Raw genomic sequence first — 20,219 nt, forward strand, 5'->3', positions numbered from 1 at the left:
GATATTTCTCCAGCTTTTGTTGTTGCTTTTCACGCATGAAGCTTTGCATAGTACACTATCTGGATGTACTTGGGCAGGAATCTGATGTCAAAGAAGACGATTGGGTGACAAAGTAAAGTTAGTTTGAAGCAGAAGAAGAAATCTGATGAACAAATGTGACATGCATGATATGGGTCCATCTATCCATCCATCCATCTATTTTATATGGCACTTGCCGCTTGTCCTTGTTAGGGTAATGATCTATAGCTGATCCTAGCTGACTTTGTGAATAAATATCAATTCACACTCACATTAAAGACAGTGGGCGAAAGACAGTGGGCGGCACGGTGTACAACTGGTTACCACAATGGCCTCACAGTGCAGAGGTTGTGGGTTTGATTCCGGCGCTGGCCTTCCTGTGTGGAGTTTGCATGTTCTCCCCGTGCCTTTTCTCCAGGTACCTCCTCCCACAAGCCAAAAACATGCAAGGCAGTTTGATTGGACACTGCCCCCAGGTATGAGTGTGTGTGTTGTGCTGGTTGTTCGTCTGTGTGCCCTGCGATTGGCTGGCAACCCGTTCAGGGTGTACCCCGCCTATTGCCCGAAGACAGTTGGGTTAGGCTCCCCCGCGACCCTTGTGAGGAGAAGCGGTACAGATAATGGATGGATGGACGGATTATAGACAGTTACGAGTCTTCAATAAATCTAATATGCGTGGTTTTGAAAGGTGGGAAGAAACTGCAGTACTCAACAAAAACCCACACAAGCACAGGGGAGAACAAGCAGGATGGCCGAGTGGTCTAAGGCGCCGCGTTCCGGACCCAGTATCCCCAGGAGGCCTGGGTTCAAATCTCGAATTTCCCCATTGTGGGACTAATAAAGGGAATATAAAGCAAGTTCCTGTGAGGCATTTGAGCATTGTGATGCCCAGCAGGATGCATTTTATCAGGCAAAAACAATAGATTATGACAAAGGCCTAACATTTGCTCACTTTGGCTTTGAACAATTCAGTAGCCACCCCCAATGAGTACTTACGTATAGACCAGACCTTAATACCTTGATCCTCTTGTATGTATCTGCTGTCTTTGTTTGTTCAAGTGAGGCAGAAACCTTGCTTTGGACTAAAATGCGAAGAATGTCGAGATTTAGTCTTCTAACAGTGTGATTGACTATATGAAAGCTTCATATTTCCTGAACACGCCATTGTGTGGAATCTTATAATGAATTGGACTTTTTTGTGTAATTTGAGAGTTGATATACTGTGTAACACACTTCAGTACTTCATCAATAGAATGGTTCTCTTTAAATCACCTATCCTAATAGTGAACACAGCAAGTGCTTTTAATGATAGTTCATGTAAAATCCAGTGGACATTGATGAGGGGCCTTTGTTGAGATATGCCACCCTGTCCACATTATCTCAGCTGGGGAGATCAGCAGGGGATAATGGTATTTAGATGTCCTGTAAGCACATGGATCCTCTCAGTCAGCAACATTAATGGGGCCATGAGGCATCCTGCTCACGTCTTCCACGCTTCGGTCACAGGGTATTAGACAGAAGTAATGCTGCCAGCGTCTTCTTTCCAGTTTGTTCACTGACATGGGGAGCACTGGCAAGGTGTTACGGTTCTTCAACAGGAGACAAAGTCTCTTCCCTAACTACAAAGTCACAGGTTCTGACGTCAATCGGAGAGCTTCAGAGATTGTGTACCCGTCAGCAAAGGAGAGCTGTGTGAGGACATGGAACTCCATGCAAGAGCTGAGCAAAGACATCTATGATATCTATGCTGAATATGAAGATGAAGATGAGGATGCCCAGCATAGCTCCTCCAAACAGATTTCCCCATCCAAGAATTATATGATCAACATCAATGTAGGTGGGAAGCCCTTCCAAATCTCCTACAAGATGGCAGCGAGGTACCCCAAGACCAGAATTGGACGACTGGCCACTTACACCGACCACAACATGAAACTTGACCTGTGTGATGACTACAATGTTACCAACAACGAGTTCTTCTTTGACAGAGACCCCGAAATCTTTCACAGCATCTTCAATTTCTACCGGACTGGTGTGCTGTGGATCAAGGATGAGCTGTGCCCCCGCAACTTCCTGGAGGAAATCAACTACTGGGGCGTTCGGATCAAAAACACCCACCGCTGTTGCCGCATCTCCTTCGAGGAAAGACAGGACGATCTGAATGAGCAGCTGAAGATCCAGAGAGAGCTTGAAGCCGAGGTGGAGATCGAGGAGAATGAAGCGCTCTTTCAAGATATGTTCATGGGCCATAGGCGCCGAGCAATTTGGAACTTGATGGAGAAGCCATTTTCTTCCGTCAAAGCCAAGCTGATGGCAGTGACCTCCAGTCTTTTCGTCCTGATCTCACTGGTGGCCATGACACTGAACACAGTGGAGGAGATGCAGTACAGAGCGCATATGGGGCAGCTCAGCGGAAAGACTTACTGGGAGTACGTAGAGTCAATGTGCATTGCCTTTTTCACTATGGAGTATTTACTCCGTCTGGTGTCCACCCCTGACCTCAAAGCCTTCAGCAGGAGTGTGCTCAACACTGTGGACCTGATCGCCATCCTGCCTCAGTACCTCCAGGCCATTCTGGAATTTTTTGACAACAAGGAAAACTACGTGAAGCACGAGGCCGACATGCAGGCCGTAGGGCAGGTGGGGAAGCTCGGACAAGTCTTGCGTATCATGAGACTGATGCGGATCTTTCGTATCTTGAAGCTAGCCCGACATTCCACGGGCCTGCGGGCGTTCGGCTTCACTCTACGCCAGTGCTACCAACAAGTCGGCTGCCTGTTTCTCTTCATCGCCATGGGGATCTTCAGCTTCTCTGCCATGGTTTACACTGTGGAACATGACGTGCCTCAAACAAACTTCACCAGCATTCCTCATGCGTGGTGGTGGGCATCTGTAAGTATGTCTTCATCAAGGGATATAACCAGAGAAATCTTTGCTTCAAAAAGGGTAATTAGCCCCCTTTTTTCAACAACACAAGGCATCAAATTTGGATGGGATTCAATCACCTCATTGGGTGTGCATGTACTACGGTCTCTGCTTTGTGTCTTACACTTAACTCAATCTCAATCTTTGGCATTAGGCAGATTTTCATTCGCTGTTCATGTAGTCAATAGCCTGTCTCCATGTCAGTCTTCACGCAAACATGCGCGAATTCACATGTAAATCACGATAGCTGCAATAATTACACTCTGCACCAGTTTTGTTTGAGGGCAAAAAACCTTGAACAGAGGGGATTAAGGCATCCCACGACCCTGGATTACTCAGTAGTCATTCACAGCACTTCAATACTGCAATTATTTTTTAGGCCGCTGTCAGTTATGGGCTCTGAGAATCGTCATCACAGTTCTACCACTTACAGGGCCTTTGCCTGCACTGGTCAACTCAAACAAACCCAATTCAGTTCCTGTCATATGTCTCACTGAAGATGCCCTAATTACTAAGAGTACAATGATGTTATAGATTCTTACTAAAATAGTTGCAAATCTAATTGACCACCAACTTCTCTAACAGCAACCATGGACACACTTTGGACTGATCGCCATCCAATCACATAGCACATAAGCACACTAAACACATCTTTTTTTTTTTACACCCAAGCAAGCACAGATAACATGCAAACAAAATTAATGTTTCTTGAAATGCTAATGAATTTTGCATTAACAAGTATTTTTTAAACTATTTTATAGTATTTAAGAACTTGCAAAAGCAAACCAAAAGCATACCTGAAATAAATCAGCAGTTGAAATGTTTTCTGTTCCTCATCATGATCATGACTGCTTTCCCCTGAAAATCCGGCAGGTCAGCATCTCCACAGTGGGCTATGGCGACGTTTACCCAGAGACCATCCTGGGTCGTCTCTTTGCTTTCATCTGCATCGCTTTCGGAATCATCCTCAACGGTTTGCCGATATCCATCCTCTTCAACAAGTTCTCAGACTACTACTCCAAACTCAAGTCTAATCAGTACACAGCGTCCCTGAAGAATCGAGGGAAAGTGAGATTCGCCAAGAGGACCGTGCAGAAGCTAAATGACTGCTTTGGAACAGACCACTGCCATGCCAACTGAAAATATTTTTATTCTTGAAGACATTTATGGTGTGTCGGTGACACAATTTCTGTTGCACTCAACAACAGATTTCCTACGTTGCTGCCTTAACAATCCTGACGAGAAGCCTGGCCCAGATAGCGGCTGAATAATAAAAACCTTGGCAGCATATTGTAATTTACCAATGTTGGGAAAAGATTTTAACACCTGACTGGTCTCATCAACATTTGCTTTTGAAAGCAGAGTTTAAAAAAAAAAATCATTAGTGAAACAAACATGAATCAAACATGTTTCAACTCCAATTAAATTACATGCTGTTTCCACTAGTGCAGTCAAAAAATGTGCCATCTGTTTCCCCCAGCATAAATGTGTTACTTCAATGACTACGCAACAAGCATGGTAGAATCCTCACGTCAAGGTCCCCATCTATAACTTTTTTTGTCTTTTTTTTTTCATCGTTTGCAGCCTAAAATTTCAGGTGGTAAATAGAGATTTTTCTAGATCGCCTTTCCCAACCTTTAATGTGCAGGGGCATATATTTCACATTGGGAAAAAAATCTCACCGCACACAACTTGGCAAAGCGATTCACAAAAAGTTGATAGAAGTTAATTATGTAATTTCTATCTATAGTGTCATCTTGATTTAATACTTGTGGTTTATGTGGTTGGCATAGATAAGTCAACAAAAACGTTTTTAAATAGAAAATAAATGTATTTTCCTCAAAATGATTGATATTGGACAATTACCCACAGCACTCCTGATTATCATGGCACACTGGTTGGGAATCACTGTTCTAGATCATGCAGTGTAATAAACCCTCCCCTTTAATGGCTATGCAATGTGCAGTAAGGCTTAAATGCATGCACTTCTTTTAGTGTTTACCAAATCCAACACACTAAATAAAGTTATCGGGATGCTTTTCAAATAAATGCAGTGTGAACTGCACACCTTATGAGATATTATTAATGAATCATTTTATGGACAAAAATATTGGGACACATGGCAGTCAAATCTACAAGAAATGCAAATTGTACAAACATGGTTGATTTTTGCAGCTATATTCTAATGACAAATTGTATGTTGGTTCGTCCATCGGAATATATGTTCATATAAAGTCGGACAACCCAGAGAAATCCCATAAAAGTATGATGAGAATATGGACACATTTGCAATTGTTCTTTTTCTTCTTCAACTTCTGTACAGACTAACCTGCCAACTCAACTCCATCTTCTGATGTCACTGAGTCATTATGTCATGCCCCTTTAAGGCACACACCCAACACACGAATACAGTACTTTCAATAATTATACTTAACAAAAACAGTTCATTTCATTCTCTTTGATTATATTTTTAAATAATACATTATTGATTAAAAAGAGCACATTGAAAAACAGGTGGAGTTTCATTCAGAACTGGAATAGATTACTGCTAACGTTCCAATAAATTTCAATTGCTAAAACAGATTCGTGTAAAATGAGCAACAAGCTTGGTGACGGAACAAATAAAACCCTTAATTCAAGTCAAGGAACAACAGTTGAAAAAACAAAACAACAAAAAACTATTTTCGTGAACCTCCAGAAGGTGGCAGCACTTTAACAGTGACATGAGCCACGCTCATTGAAGAAGTCACCTCTTCCCACAATCCTTTGCGGCGATAAAGTGACCTCTCTGCTGCTATCCGCTAGCCTGTCGTTTAATCATGGCTCCCCCGGTTGCAGTGTCTCCTTTAATTAAGGTTTGTTTACCCCCTAGTATATTGCATAAAACATTATTAGTGATTCTTAACAATTATATTTATCGCATCTCGCCATATACCAGCTGCACCGAGCTATTCAGCTAATATGTCCGCTAGCTTGTGGAAATTGTTTCTGTTTCTTCTCGCGCTATGACAGCCAAAATTCACATTAATGACATGTGCGCTACTTTGAGACGAAATAATACTTATGTGATGGCTCTTTTGCAGAGCTCAGTATCGTATTTTGTTTTATTTTTTTTTTAAAGGAGCGACGGTTTAGAGCCACAGTTCTAGAGTTTACGGGGCGGTGTTACCTGCCTTACGTTGGCGACGTAATCCGGGCACTCTAGACCTCCTACTGTTACAAAGACAATTAAGTACGACTGAACGCAAGTGGCCCTAAAGAGAATCATATTCTGTAGACTACAATGTTCCAAGTGGTGACATTTGCAGCTGAAAAACGTATTCGAGCAGTAGAGAGAACGTTTGGAGTGAATGAATGGCGAAAAGAACTCTTACAATGAAGAAATCAAGCAAACCAAAATAAAAACTAAGAAAATAGAACCACAGTTAGATGAACAAGTTGGCCGCTTGAACAACGTACTGCGGGAGAGGCTTACGTACGGTACGTCTCCACGCTCAAGTCGTTGCCATGGAGATGAATATAAAGGACTTTGCTGGAGTACCTTCTTGGCGCTTTCGCTTCATGCAACGCAATTTACTCTCTCAAAGCACGGACAACGGTGTCCCAAACACATTAAGATGAACACTGGACACCATTTCTGTTCGTGTTTATTTTTTGTGGAGCTAAATAACCTGCATTGTGTTAGCATATCTTGAACCTATTCAGCCTAAAATGTCTATTTTTGATCTAGTACTTTGTAAAACAAATAACCCACAAATAATGCGATTTAGTCTCCAATACGACCTGTAGTCCGGAAAGGATGTGAGCTAAATTCTTCTTTTTTTTCTCCTTTCTTTTTCTTCCTACATGTTTGGAAGTTTAGATATGTCCAATTGAATTAATAGTTTTTGTGATACTGAGTTCATGATACTTAAAGAATAAAGTGTCAAGATGCCCTCTTGACTTGCCAGTATGTTTGTATTTTTTATTCCAGACTGCCAGATATTCGGCTTTGATCGCTGGCATCATTTATGGCAGGAGGAGATATGGTAAGTTGTCCCCTAAAACATGCTTTAGCACAAACTCCATTGAATATAAACATCCATATATCCTACCCGCTTTGAATGCACGGCCCTCTGTTCAGAAAACTTGAAGCCTGTTGCAGCTGAGGAAAGGCGGATTGAGGAGGAAGAGAAGAAGGCCCGTGAGGAGCAGGAGCGCATTGCCAAGAAGCTAGCAGAAGGTAACCAAATATTCTCCGGATGCTAAAGCGTTAAACCGAAAACATGTTCAACAAAACAGGAGTGTTATTTTTCTTACTGTTTAATTTTCTGCTTGTAAATATACGGACCTAATCTTATATTACTTTGTCGTTACAGCAAATGAAGACACCATTCTGAAATGAACCTTCATCGTTCGTAACTTCTCCTTTGTCATTTTGGAATGGGCAACGTTGGTGCTCAACTATTCAAATGCTCCCTTGTTGTAGATATTCACAGTGTTGTTTAGGAATAATTTATTTCTCTGGATTGCCTGCGTTTGTTCCCGTTAGTTAAGTAATCATGTAAATAATTGGCTCTAGAACTCTTGATTATTGAAATGGCTACAAGGCAAAACCCAACCCACTCCCACCATTGTTTTCTCATCTACTGTTACATTATCGTACTCGGAATGCGCTTATTTGCAACGGCAGTTCTCAATTTGCATTTGCGAGACCACAATGTGCTTGCAGACTGTGTGACTTTGCTTTAATAAATGCAGAGTGGTATCACGAATATGAAGCAGCCTCTTGTTGTAGAGACTAGATCTGTTGTCTGATGGTTGCAAAGAAACAATGATTGGATTGGAGAGCCCCGAAAAATCTGTTCAATGCGAAGATGTGCACAGAAATGTGACGACTTCCATGTGCATCTATGCATTTTCTTGAGTGCTTTTTCCTGTTGGCTTTGGGAAAAAGGCAGTCTACACCTTGAACTGGTTTGCCAATCAGTGGAGACAACCATTCACATTGTCTGTGCGTAAGAATGGAACACAAGCTTTTCCAACTCCTCTTAAGCTGCGTCACACATTTTATGTGAATTTAGTCACAAATGTACATGCTTTGGAGTGATGCCGTTTGAAAGGAGCTAACAAGTTTTACCAAACAGTCAAAACGCAGAGAAAAAGTGTTGTAACGTGACTGGAATCCATTGATGGTGACCTGACGTGATGCCGGTCCAGACAACGTGAGGTCAGTCCAGTTAAGAAGGTGTACTTCTTCAGCTGGATCAGCCCAAGCCAGCAATTAGCTAACACCTCGGTGCGGCTTGCCAACAATAGTTGCGCAGTGTGCACAAAGGTATTCCTTTGGCTAAACTTAGTGCATACTCACTGTTGTCAAAACTAGTTTTTCAAGAATCTTGAGGATTTTCCAGTATTACTGTAGTATTAATATTATTCAGCTTTTGGTTGAAATTTTAGGATGAGCCCAAGATGCACTGTAGCACATACAGGTGAGCGGAATTTGTCCAACTGTTCAGGATTTCAGTACTCTTTACATAAGTTGCTGTTTCTAACAAGGAGCCGGAATGCTCAGTTCTCACTGCAGGTGTTTCATTCATGAATGGATTAAATGTAGTATTTAAGTATATATTTAACAGCCAAGTTTAGCACCGACCCCGGGGGCCAGATGTGGCCTACGACATTATTTCGCGTTACCCGCTAAAACCAATCAGAAAGCATTTGTCATTTTTCTAGCTAAACTCTTAACAAATGTCTTTACTTTTACTAACGTAGACTAAGCTAACTATTCAAACTACTCAAAGAAAATCTTCGCATCAATTAGTCATCAATAATACAATAGGGTGATTATAATTGATATGCCTTCTCTGCAGTATATGGTTCAACACCATGTCAACGTACGCCTGCCACTATTCTTAGCTGCTACTTAACTGAACTCAGACTTGAACAACTGAACTTCCGCTGACATTTCAGTTGCCTGAATGAGTTGATCTTAAAAATAGCCACATCAAGACAGTTTTTCTTATGCGGTATAAATATGGCTTCATAAATTGCAAGGCTTGTGAGAATAATTTGAAGGCAATTCATAAATAGCCACAGAAATAAGTTGAGTAAGGGTCTCAATGAGTGGAGAGTTGGAGAATAGTGAGTTTAAATCATCCATCCACTTTCTTTATTCAAGTCGTCATTAAAGGGATACTGTAGTCATGTTTGGCTGTAAAAAGTTAATATTTTGTCTGTAATGAATTTGTTAACGTCATTATTTTTCATGTACAAATAGCACCTTTCAAAGCGCATTTTGCCTCTTGCTGTCAACTGAAAATTACACAAGTTGAGGTCACACGTATGACGGCTCATTTTATGAATTTATGGTACAATAAAATCTAGGAATTGCATCTCTGATTAAGAAAAAATAAGTTGACCATTGTAATAATGAAATACAAAGGCAATTGTAAACATGCAATAATATATAAGTGATCACAAGCATCATGGCCCTCTGAAGGAAACCACAACTATGGTGAAGCCTTCACAGAAAATGAATTTGAAACCCTTGATTTAGAGTGTTTGAAGTGACCTATCACACCCTGAAAAGAAAACGCACGCAAATTCCACACCAGTCAGAGACAAAACTAATCAAAAGGGTGCCAATGTCGTTTTTATGTAACCCGCATGGCCAAAATAAATCCCATGTAAACACTCTGAGTGCGGCCACGTGGCCCGAGGACCAGATGGGTCCTAACCCCACCCCAGCACACCAATCATTATATATGTTATTATGAGACTGCAAACAATTACATAAAGCCTATACACTGCTGAATGCGAGCAGTCACCAGCTTACGGCGGGGGATTTGGTTAAATGGATTAAGAGTAGATTTAAACTCTGTATTTAGGTTCAAGAATTGAAAATAAACAGAGTCAGGTGTGCTTCAGGTATAAAAACTGCAATGCCGACTTGTTGCTCACAACTCTGAACGGACCTTCCTGCTTCAGCTTGCCGCTCCCCCAACAAGGTAAGGTGATGCAGCCCTGTTGCGATGGGCCAGGCATGCAGAGGTGAAGTGCAGCTCAAGAAACTTCATTGGAAACATGAAACAAACAAATGTCGTTGACTTGTCTTTGCCTAGAATGGACTTCCAAATGTTTGCCGTGGTCATGCTTCTTCTGGCCAGCGTGGAGCACAGCCTGGCCAGCTGTGTGGTGGACAGTTTCACCGTCAAACAGGACTTTGACCCCAAAAGAGTAAGTCTGCATTTTTTTCATGAAGAAAAAAAACTCATTCAGAAGAGAGTGTGATGACTGTATTCTATATTAATTTACTCAGACGTGGCAAATGTTCTCACACCTTGTACTTAGCGGTACCGATACTTCTCTGGTAAAAGTGGAAGCACCGAGTCATCTTCTGAATCTTCTGAACTGTGATAAAAAGCCGTCAACAAAGGCGTTGATAGATAGAGTTGTGTATTGCATTTGTTTGATCTTTCATCCCAACAGCATGCCAACCCATTGTCACGTTGCCATGGTGATGATGGTGTTTAGGCTGGCTCAAGACAATATTCACCACAAATCATTCTTGGCGTCCACAAAATCAAACAATGCGTTCAAATAAGGCCATGGGTGGGGAATATTTTTTTAAATATTTTTCTATTCAGTTAACCGTTAATGCGTCCTGGTTCGCATTTCTCCATGTTGTCGCTGGTCTTAGTTCTTCCGCCATATGTCCTATGTCTCAGAGATCTTCGCCAATCAGGCAGTGAAAAATGATTTTTTACCCTGCGTCGTCCTTTGCAGAGGTAGAAAAAAATCGTAACAAGACTATTTTGACAGTCGAGTAGGGTGTAAAAAGTATAGTCATTTTTTTTAATGTATGCAGTGAAACGTGAAGTACTTTGTGTTGGGATTGATTCTAAAAGCATGTTTATTTTTCCATTAGTATGCAGGCAAGTGGTATGCCTTGCAGAAGAAGGATCCTGAAGGTTTATTCCTTCAGGACAACATCTCTGCTGAGTACACTGTTGGAGACGATGGCGCGATGGTGGCCTCCTCCAGGGGCAGAGTCACTCTGTTCGGGTGAGCAATGGCTATTGCCTGTGCATGCATTTGCTCAAGTGCGCTGAAACTCTTGCTTGCTAATGTGAACCTTTTCGAACACCATATACGACGTTCAGGTTCTGGGTGGTGTGCGCTGACATGGCTGCTCAGTACTCTGTGCCAGATCCCGAAAGCCCAGGCAAGATGTTCATGAGCTACCAGGGACTGGCCAGCTATCTGTCCAGTGGAGGTATGGGCAATAAATCTTGCACACACACATGCACATATTGATACACACAGTCTGGAAGTGTCCAATGCACACTTGCACAAAAAGTCTTCAGATCACCATTGCTGTTATTGTGGCCGTGCTACAGTAGAGAATTTGGAGTATATAATTTTCATGTGCTGAAATGGCGATTATTAATTCTGTCTTTTAAACGCAACATGCTTTTGAATTTAATAAGTCTTTCCTTATTAAAACATGGCTGGATTTTGGAGCTGATCACTAAGCATGTATCAGTGACCTCAAAACAAAAAATACAAACAATAACCAATCACAGATGGAGCAATCTATTTAAACAACTTATTTTGGGGGGGAAAAAACAATTAAACCCCAAAAAGTTATGGATAAATATATACTACACAGCAAATGGCCATCTACTACTACCACTAATGTAGACTATTAAAATGTATTTTTCCATTTGAGGTTATTTTATGGTGCAATTATAACTGGAGCTTTGAAATAATTTTATTGAGGACGAGCGATACATAAAATGGGTGTATAGATGTTTTAATTTAAAAGTTCTAATTGGATTTTAGCTGCATTCCATGCTGTTAAATATTAGAATTGGGATATTGGAATAAATCGTTGCATTGAATTTAATTTCCCTGGATCAATGTACGCACACCGCCTCGGCCTAAACATGTGCTCCGTACTCCTCCAGGTGACAACTATTGGATCATTGACACTGACTATGACAACTATGCCATCACCTACGCCTGCCGCAGCTTGAAAGATGACGGAAGTTGCGAGGATGGTTACGCGCTGGTATTCTCCCGCAACCCCCGCGGCCTGCCACCTCCTATCCAGAGAATCGTGCGCCAAAAACAGGAGGAAATCTGCATGGAGGGTCAGTTCCAGCCTGTGCTACAGTCTGGTAAGTGTTCACTCCTGCCTGAGGCACAAGTATGGACTTGTTTTTGGTGTCATAAGCAAGGTGGATGTTTGGACAATAATCCATTTATTGTTTTCCGTCTCATCAGGAGCTTGCTAAACAAGCCACAAGCAGCAGCTGGAAAAAACTTCATTAGTCATCGTGCCAGGCATGAGGTCAGCACTAACTCAAAATGCAGGAATAATCCTGCTATGTCTACAATTGTCTTCATTGTTTCCGTTGTCACGACGGAACACCTCAGCGAAAAGTAACGCAATTGCCAAGATAAAGAGAAGAAAGTCCCGTGTGTTTGACTGTACAAGATGACACAGTATTGTTGTTATTTCACAAATGGATCAGATCTGTAATGTTTCATATGTCTGGAGTACATTAAAAAAATCCACAACACAAAGGTTCATTACTTGAAAAATATTTTATTAAAAAAGAAAATAAATTACAATGACAACAAACCACAAAAGACTACACAAGTAGCCAACTCATTTGCTCTTTAAAACAACGCAAGGTCAGTAAATAACTGCATGGATGGGCTAAGTAGCAGATTAGTTACATAATGGTCTGAGATGTCGTCTGTGTATGATGAGCTACGTCTAAAGCACCTCTGAATACTCCTCAGCCAGTGAGTACATCCCAGGCCTGCCCCAGTAATCCACAGCTCGAACTCTGTACCACCCGCTCACCTGCTGCTCTGCTGAAAAACACAACATGCAAGTCAGCATTATTAACTTGGATGACATCCAAGTCCTTGCACTAGATTTCCAAGATATATATATATAATATATATAATATATATATATATATATATATATATATATATATATATAATATATATATATATAATATATATATATATATATATTATATATATATAATATATATATTATATATATTATATATATATATATAATATATATATATATATATATATATTATATATATATTATATATATATTATATATATAACCCCAAAAACATCTTACCAGGCGAATAAACAAATGATGTAAAAATGGTGTTTTGGCGATTAATCCTGCTGAAGTCCTTCTGACTTGCAGAGCGCTCCACTTCAAAGGTGTGAATGCATCTGCAAATAGTCAATGAATGCTTTTTCAATGCACACACAAATTTGAGTTCATACAAAAAAAATAATGTCTCTATGAGTTTATGCACTCACTTGGAATCAACACAGCCATCAGACCAGACGATGAGGACTTGGCCTTTGGCGATCCTGATGAAGCGCAAGCCGTTGACCTTGAAGGGCGAATAGAACAGACGTGTCAAACCAAAGAATGACATGTGATTTCTGGAACTAATGAATGCAATTTAGGCAGCTAAGCATTTATTTGATATCCATCTTAAGGTCCATGAATGAGCCCATACAGCACAACATCTCATCTTGATCAAACTTTTGCATCATTAACTTTGAGCATATGCTGAACTTGTATAAAAACTCCACACAAATGCCTTTTAAATCCATCTCATGACTCAGAGGAGCCAAATTACTGACCTGGTTTGGAGCAGTTTTGGGTCGGGCACATACATGTATCAGCAGCACAGACGGAACACGCAGACGTGCCTTCAAAGTCAGAGTGTCACCTGCAGGCACCGGTTGCGGTCCATCAACAAGAGGTTCCTGAAAAGGTAGCATATGAATGAATAGAGTTCCCGATAAGAAGTGTAATTCAGACGCTACAGAGAGAGGAGGTATAGTTTTTGAGGTAGCCTAAGGCACACCTGTGCATAGACGCACATATCACCATGTTCAAACCTGGACGTTCCTGAGATTTGTGAACTGCTCTGTCGTGGGGTAGCTGGGACTTCCCATGTTCTGCCATTGTTGATAGGGGTTACTCACGTTATTGTCCATCAGGTACGTGACATATACCAGACCTGAGTACCAAATAAAGAGGACATAAGCATTTAAAACAAAGGCTTTCTTGCAGGTATTAAAGTCAGTGAGCAATTCTCATAGTACGCTTGTGGAACAGAACGTCGTGAAGTGAACGATATGCATGCACGCCACCTGTGTGTGGCTCCAGTCCTTTCAGTGACACAGTGACCACATCCGTGCGGGTGGACGTGCGGTTGTCGTCACTGTTGTAGACCAGCAAGGCGGCCTGCCAGCTGTCTGGCCCTCTGGGCATTTCGGGCTGGTGGCTACTTGCGAGAACTCCCACGCGTCCACTGTGGGGGACTCCTGAGGTGTTTAAAACTTGTGCCAGCACCTGGGTCTCACCTGGATGAGTAATGGCAACAGGCCCATTATGGAGGAACGAAGATTTGAACCAATGCATAATTTTCATGTTCCATACACACACATAGTATGTTGCCAATTCTAACTGTTAAGAGGCTGCAATTCCAAGGATTTGGACAATTTCCAATTAAACAGGGTCTCTAAAAGATTAATCGATTACTATAATAATTAGCAATTAATTTGAAAATTGCTTAGTTGTTGGTTAGTCGATTAATCGTTGCACCTCTAAATCTAAAATCCATTTTAATAGACGCGGGTCAAATATGAGACTCAATGTACTTTGTAGTGGCTGTAAAAAAGAATGACATTTTAACATTTTCATGTGAATTGGGTCACTTTAGGAAGTCATCAAATTTCAGAGTTAAAAGTGATAGTCAAGTGACTTGTTGTTGTTGTTGTTATCAAAATGGAGTGAAACAGTTCAGGATTAAGAACCAGAGCTATGCAATACCTAAATCAACATAAGATCAGCAGGTGACAGTACCTAACAGAGCCAGAAGGCCCATAACGGTAAGGATGGGTTTCCTGATGAGCTGCACATGTGGAGGCCGCGTGTTGTTGACCTGGAAGCGAGCGGTCAGAGTGCGCTGGGTGAAGGGGTGAGGATAGTAGCTGAGGAAGGCGTTGTCGTTGCTCAGCAGGGTGTAGTTGATGGTAGCGTTTGCAGACAGCACATCCTGATGCTGGCTGATCACCTGTTCAAAGACACAATTAGTATGTGCTTACACAACTTCGAGGCTGTCGGCGCTGGACGAAATAATACGTGGTCCTGCGGCACTACTATTAAGCCAAAAAGTCAATCATCAGGATTCCTAAATCTCGTAGGGGATGTATGGTATGTGTTCTCTTTAACCTTGACGGCCATGGCAGCATAGGTCACATCCGCTCTCCACTCTTGAGGTTGGGACCAGCCCACCAGCGGATCAGCCTCATCATTGTACACAGGGCGACTGCGGAAACCAGGGAAATGTTCCAGAATCTCTCCCATGGTCTGCATCTCCTGCTGGAGGATAGGCAAAGAGTGACCTCCTCCCTACAAATGTCCAAAAATAAAAAGGCGTAAAGAGAGTTAGGTAAAGTCGACCAAAGTTGAGATCTTGTCTGATTGAGCTCTTTGCATCGTTTACGGCAGACAAACTAGAGAGTAAAAACAGCAGCAACATTGGGAAATGTGAGCCAGGGGGCATTAATGACGGGACTAACAAATTTGATGGAGAGAATTCAAAGAGATTATATGACGTTGAGGGCTCTAAGAATGATTTTTGGCAAGGTTTCGGAATATAAATTAGAGTTAGTTTTTATTTTGTTTTGTTGTTTAAATTTTGTTATTTTTAATTAGTTTTCAGTATGCCTTTTTTAGTTTTTTTCAAAAGCACTTAATTTTCGTATTCGTCGAAATATTAAAAACCCAGTTGTACAGTGTTCTATTTTTCACAGTTTGACGGCCGTGCCATTAATATCTAAATACATTTAAAATCAACCCCAAAGGCTTGTGCATTAAATTGATTGCCAAAGACAAAAACGAAGCACGTTTTCGTTCTAATTATCGTCAGTTTTATAAACGTAAAACGTTTCAGTTAGTTTTCGTTTTTTTTTCTTTAAAAGCTTTTGTCTTTTTATTTTATTTCATTAACGACTATTTTTTTTCCATTTTAGTTTTGGTAATTTTGTTAATTTGAATTCAGTAAAATAACTTTAACTTGCGGTGAGTGTTTTGCGTCTTGATCATGTCCATTCACGTTAAGTTGCGGACACCTTTTTGTGCAGGGCGATGTAGTCCATCCGGATGCCCGTCTCTCCAGTGAAGTAGTTGGTGCCACTGTAGCAGTGTTGAAGCATGGCCCAGCAGTACGGCGAGCGTGGTGGCGAGTGACACGAATCTCCCGGACCCCCAAACCGAAGCAAGTCGCTGGCAGCCCGCAGACCCTCCGAACAGGCATCGTAATAATTAAGAAACCCTGAGGAGAGATTACAACACACATTGAACAGTACGTTCTATAGCAATACCCACAATGGCATTTCCATCAATATAGCACTGGGGTTGTACTTCATCATCATGACAACCATTCATAATATTTTGATGACCAAATTTACTACCTTCCTATCATTGAAAGACAGTTTCCCAATACAACAGCTACAGTATGTTTTTCAAACTACAGTAGAAATTAAGATTGTAGGCTGTGTGGACATAGAAGGCGCCGTACCTTGAATTGACATGCTGACATTATCGAAGTCATGGTTGTTGGGCTCGTTCCACGTTTCAAAGTTCCACTGAGAAACACTCCCAAGACCATATTTTTCTGTAAGACACAAAGTCAGAGAGAGCTTGTCTTTGCTCAGAGCTGTGTCGTTTGCTGTTTAAAGAGATGGCTGCTGACGCTTACTCACCAATGTACCTCTTGGCTGTGAGATGAACCAGATTCCTCCACTTGAACACCTGAGCTTTGTCCTCAAAGTCCGTGAAGTAGTTTGAGACGCTGCCCATCAGTTCAAAACCTGAAATAAAACAAATGTGGAAGGACAAAAAAAAACAAGTGTGTTCAAGTTGATCAAGTGTTATGAACGTCATGCGTTTTTTATATTTGACATGTATACGAGATATTATTTGTCTAGCTCTGAATTTAGCTCCTATTTTAAATGAGAACTGATACAATGCTAGCAATTGGTTATGCTAACATATAGGAGGGGAGCCACTTCAGTAGAGAAAGCGCAACGGCCAATTGATATGGCACTATATTCAGGTGCTTGAAAACTGATGAATCACTAACAGATGGGATGGTATGCTATGTTATGCTTTTATTGCCAATCTCCAATATCATGAAACATACAAACACATATTGAAATGTCATTATCAAAGACTCAAAAAATGAAAAAAAAAAAAAAAACAGTAATAATAATCACCAAATATTAATAATTTCTCAAAGTTGAAGATTTAGACTTTGGAATGTCTGAATTGGTTCCGAAATTTGGAAGCATAAGGCTAATTTGTAAAAATGTCTCTATTCATTGCAAGGGGAATTTATCTCATTTGTAATTGTACAGACAAAAAAAGAAAGGGTTTGAAATTGTTGAGGAGTGTGGAAGAAAAGACCAGAAATGAATCACAGATGCATAGTATATTCTCTAGCCTGACGGGTGTGTGTTGTATACCTGGCCGGAGTCCATTAATCCACAAGAGATTCATTAGCTGGTCCAACTTTGTAAAATTGTACTGGGGTTGTCCTCCAACATCTCTGAAGCAACAAGAGTGGACGCCTGCTAAAAATAGTGACGCAAACACACAATAACTGCAAGCTTGTCTGAGCTGCTGCTGCTGATTCGCTTACTGGGCAGTGACCAGCTCCATCATCCAGTGTATTCGGACCTGCTGGATCCCTCCATGTGGGACTGAACCCACGTAAGCAAGGTTCAGGTGCTGGTCAATGCTCAGGTCAAAGTGGTGCGCCTGACTGTGAGGTAGAGGAGGACTGCACACAACACATAGGGCTTAACAAATGGATAACACATCTGTCATGAGAAGGAGAAGAGACCGCACAGCGTCATGAAGTGCTTTATGAGGACTTTCTCAATTTAGGTGCACTCTCGACATTGCACAGTTTTGAACAGGAAGGCGGAATTTCAAACTGCGCTGGCTGACTGGTATTCTCGGAAATGAGTCAAGTATGACATTCACAGGTAGTCTTTCCTGCATGTTCAGGAATGCAATGCAACTATAATTTGCCATCTTAATAAAAAAAAAAAACTAATACAATGGTGACTTGAGATACGAGTTTTTAGACACACAGGCCATCTTTTTTTTTTTTGCTTTAACTTATGAGGGAGGGAGGGAGGTTATTATAGTTTTGGAATTTTAACTAACATTCATATTCATATTCACGTACAGTAGTAATATTCTACAAAATGGTGCAGGTCTACCGAATGTAGCAGATAAATTATTTGAAGTAGATTGCTACTGCAAAATTCGTCCAACAGTCTTGTATACAAATGTGGAGCCAGTACTGACTCCTTGACTGTGTAGCTGAGATGATTGTTTACTTACCAGAAACCTGTGCTTCCCCAGAAATGTTTCAATGGTGCTACCGTCGTTCCAAGATCAACGTTGATGACGAAAGAATCACAAATAGCGTCTCTGACATACACGATGAACGCAACGGCAAGCAATGTTTTCTTGTGCATTTCTGCAAAGGAGATTGGCAAGTTTTCGAATTTGCGCTAGAAGCCCCGATCAATTAAAATGTGTGGACTCAGCATTTAAAAAGTTCAGCTGTTCTAGGCAAACGTACTACTAAGTCTATAAAAAAAAGCAAAACAAAAAACACAACCACTCATGAAAAGCGTTAGTAGAGGGAAGTGGTTGAAATCACCTGACAACGATGACGTTTTTAGACTGCGACGCGCTTGTAGTTTTTCCACTGGTCTGTGATTACAACGTTCGAGTGAACTGTTATAAACACTATAATGAATTATGTTTCGTTGCAGAGTTTTAATCAGTGACGTTTAGAAAAACTGAGTTAAACATTTTAAACGATTGGTCTTTATATAATAGCAGTGCGACACATCAGGAGCCGCATTTTCACCAGTGCAGTGACCAACCTGTGCGCCACATAAGTGAGCCTTGTGAGCTCTCAGGTGTGCCGCGGGGAATTATCCAGAGTGATTTCATTGGTCCGAAAATTATTTACGCCAAATAATGTATTCGTATTTGTTCATCTAGGATTCCAACGTAGAAAACAAATGCTCTTCCACTAGATGGCAGACGGCCCAATTAGCCTACCGACCTGCTTTTCATACGTCTCAATAGCCCCTTTTCCACCACAGGAACCTTCAAATTAACTTTTCGATTTACCCAAGTAAACCGAGTCGGCCTTTTGTTTCCACCAAAAACATTTACCCAGGTATGTCATTTGGTGACCCACCTTGGTGTCGACCGCGGCCAAAATGGTTTGTCAGGAACTCTTGCTGGGGCTGACAGCTTTGTGTTCAACCAAACGGGCCAGTTTGCACATGATAATCGTAAATAAATTACGACGAGCTCATAATTTGGTCAGTATACACATACACACACCCTGGGAAATTCTAGTTTTACGTTGCGCAGTGTTTTTTTTTTCTGCAGTAACACGGAAGTTCCTTGGAACAATAAAGTGGTAGTACATTCTCTGAATATCTGAGGAAAATGGTAATTCCAGACATTGATTGGAACAGCAATATTGTTTAATTAATACTTTGATTCGAGGGGGAAACCGTGTCAGGAAGTACAAAAAGGTATTTATAACGATCTCAAGTGTTTTAAAATGGTAAAAAAAACAAAACAAAGGCAACTGAAATTGATCGAATAGCCAAGAGTCAGCTAATGACGAGCTCCGGAGCTCCAGTCACTGCGAATCAAAGCTTTTGTCAAGAAGCCCGCCCACAAAGCCACAACTGATCAAATGTGTTGAACCGCTTCCAATCTTCCCAAAGGAGATTGGTTGCAGACAGCTCAGACAACGACAGGACACCATGAAGACGGTCAAGCAACTAATGAGGATGTTTCTCATACTCTACAATTGTGCCCATCGATCTGTTTGGATACATCAGATATTAATATTATTGGGTGACCAAATACCTAAGCAAAAAAATAAGTGGAGTGTAAAAAAAAATGCAGTTTTGTTCTGGGACAGAAGATGCTGAAAATTGACATTGCGCACTGCTAAAATGAGAATGTCAATCCAACTTTACACAGTTATGATGATTCATAAAGAAAAATGGAACCAGCTCATTCCCCTTTCTTCATTTTTTGTAAAAGGAGTAACATTTGACAAAGGTTTTAATTTGGAATAGACTGTGCAGTGTTCCCAATGAATTTGGAA

At 41.0% G+C, this 20,219-nt stretch overlaps 4 protein-coding genes across 8 annotated transcripts; 3 read left to right on the forward strand and 1 right to left on the reverse strand.

The window, feature by feature from the left end:
• The first annotated feature begins 1,484 nt into the window (after positions 1–1,484).
• Positions 1,485–5,221, forward strand: LOC148344611 (potassium voltage-gated channel subfamily V member 2-like). Its single transcript, XM_088300531.1, has 2 exons — positions 1,485–2,907; positions 3,814–5,221. The coding sequence occupies exons 1-2, from the start codon at positions 1,579–1,581 to the stop codon at positions 4,078–4,080; spliced, it is 1,596 nt and encodes a 531-aa protein (XP_088156657.1). The 5' UTR covers positions 1,485–1,578; the 3' UTR covers positions 4,081–5,221.
• Positions 5,222–5,638: 417 nt separating this feature from the next.
• Positions 5,639–7,694, forward strand: atp5meb (ATP synthase membrane subunit eb). Its single transcript, XM_088300556.1, has 4 exons — positions 5,639–5,795; positions 6,914–6,968; positions 7,064–7,162; positions 7,299–7,694. Exons 1-4 carry the CDS (start codon positions 5,760–5,762, stop codon positions 7,322–7,324), a joined length of 216 nt encoding a protein of 71 aa, XP_088156682.1. The 5' UTR covers positions 5,639–5,759; the 3' UTR covers positions 7,325–7,694.
• A 2,069-nt stretch (positions 7,695–9,763) lies between these two features.
• On the forward strand, positions 9,764–12,513 carry LOC148344613 (purpurin-like). Its single transcript, XM_088300543.1, has 6 exons — positions 9,764–9,929; positions 10,044–10,158; positions 10,850–10,986; positions 11,085–11,197; positions 11,892–12,104; positions 12,211–12,513. Exons 2-6 carry the CDS (start codon positions 10,045–10,047, stop codon positions 12,219–12,221), a joined length of 588 nt encoding a protein of 195 aa, XP_088156669.1. The 5' UTR covers positions 9,764–9,929; position 10,044; the 3' UTR covers positions 12,222–12,513.
• Positions 12,514–12,515: 2 nt separating this feature from the next.
• On the reverse strand, positions 12,516–18,945 carry idua (alpha-L-iduronidase). 5 transcript variants are annotated; one of them, XM_088300502.1, is made up of 14 exons: positions 18,410–18,945; positions 17,697–17,837; positions 17,521–17,603; positions 16,759–16,866; positions 16,575–16,670; positions 16,126–16,328; positions 15,224–15,373; positions 14,855–15,065; positions 14,140–14,352; positions 13,885–14,006; positions 13,624–13,749; positions 13,291–13,367; positions 13,100–13,200; positions 12,516–12,810 (listed from the first exon to the last, which is right to left on the reverse strand). In XM_088300502.1, the coding sequence occupies exons 1-14, from the start codon at positions 18,544–18,546 to the stop codon at positions 12,710–12,712; spliced, it is 1,869 nt and encodes a 622-aa protein (XP_088156628.1). In that variant the 5' UTR covers positions 18,547–18,945; the 3' UTR covers positions 12,516–12,709. The 5 variants fall into 5 exon arrangements, with proteins under 5 accessions (XP_088156628.1, XP_088156619.1, XP_088156609.1 ...); XM_088300493.1 differs by having other exon boundaries at positions 12,516–12,807; positions 15,224–15,403; positions 18,410–18,944; XM_088300483.1 differs by having other exon boundaries at positions 15,224–15,403; positions 18,410–18,943.
• Between the last annotated feature and the right edge of the window lie 1,274 nt (positions 18,946–20,219).

Source organism: Idiotropiscis lumnitzeri, chromosome 1 (assembly GCF_059441095.1).
Source record: "Idiotropiscis lumnitzeri isolate Australia: NSW breed Sydney's pygmy pipehorse chromosome 1, RoL_Ilum_1.0, whole genome shotgun sequence".
In the NCBI taxonomy this organism is placed as follows: domain Eukaryota; kingdom Metazoa; phylum Chordata; class Actinopteri; order Syngnathiformes; family Syngnathidae; genus Idiotropiscis; species Idiotropiscis lumnitzeri.

What these genes read in the sequence shown, in the direction of transcription:
- LOC148344613 (XM_088300543.1), top strand. Translation starts at nt 10,045, where the DNA reads ATGGACTTCCAAATGTTTGCCGTGGTCATGCTTCTTCTGGCCAGCGTG. An exon ending in GGCAGAGTCACTCTGTTCGG is followed by an intron (nt 10,987 to 11,084) that starts GTGAGCAATGGC and finishes TACGACGTTCAG; the next exon opens with GTTCTGGGTGGTGTGCGCTG. An exon ending in CAGCTATCTGTCCAGTGGAG is followed by an intron (nt 11,198 to 11,891) that starts GTATGGGCAATA and finishes GTACTCCTCCAG; the next exon opens with GTGACAACTATTGGATCATT.
- idua (XM_088300483.1), bottom strand. Translation starts at nt 18,546, where the DNA reads ATGCACAAGAAAACATTGCTTGCCGTTGCGTTCATCGTGTATGTCAGA. An exon ending in TGTCAGCATGTCAATTCAAG is followed by an intron (nt 16,329 to 16,574) that starts GTACGGCGCCTT and finishes ATCTCTCCTCAG; the next exon opens with GGTTTCTTAATTATTACGAT. An exon ending in ATGCTGCCATGGCCGTCAAG is followed by an intron (nt 15,066 to 15,223) that starts GTTAAAGAGAAC and finishes GTCTTTGAACAG; the next exon opens with GTGATCAGCCAGCATCAGGA.
- LOC148344611 (XM_088300531.1), top strand. Translation starts at nt 1,579, where the DNA reads ATGGGGAGCACTGGCAAGGTGTTACGGTTCTTCAACAGGAGACAAAGT. An exon ending in ATGCGTGGTGGTGGGCATCT is followed by an intron (nt 2,908 to 3,813) that starts GTAAGTATGTCT and finishes AAAATCCGGCAG; the next exon opens with GTCAGCATCTCCACAGTGGG.
- atp5meb (XM_088300556.1), top strand. Translation starts at nt 5,760, where the DNA reads ATGGCTCCCCCGGTTGCAGTGTCTCCTTTAATTAAG. An exon ending in TTATGGCAGGAGGAGATATG is followed by an intron (nt 6,969 to 7,063) that starts GTAAGTTGTCCC and finishes CCCTCTGTTCAG; the next exon opens with AAAACTTGAAGCCTGTTGCA. An exon ending in TGCCAAGAAGCTAGCAGAAG is followed by an intron (nt 7,163 to 7,298) that starts GTAACCAAATAT and finishes TTGTCGTTACAG; the next exon opens with CAAATGAAGACACCATTCTG.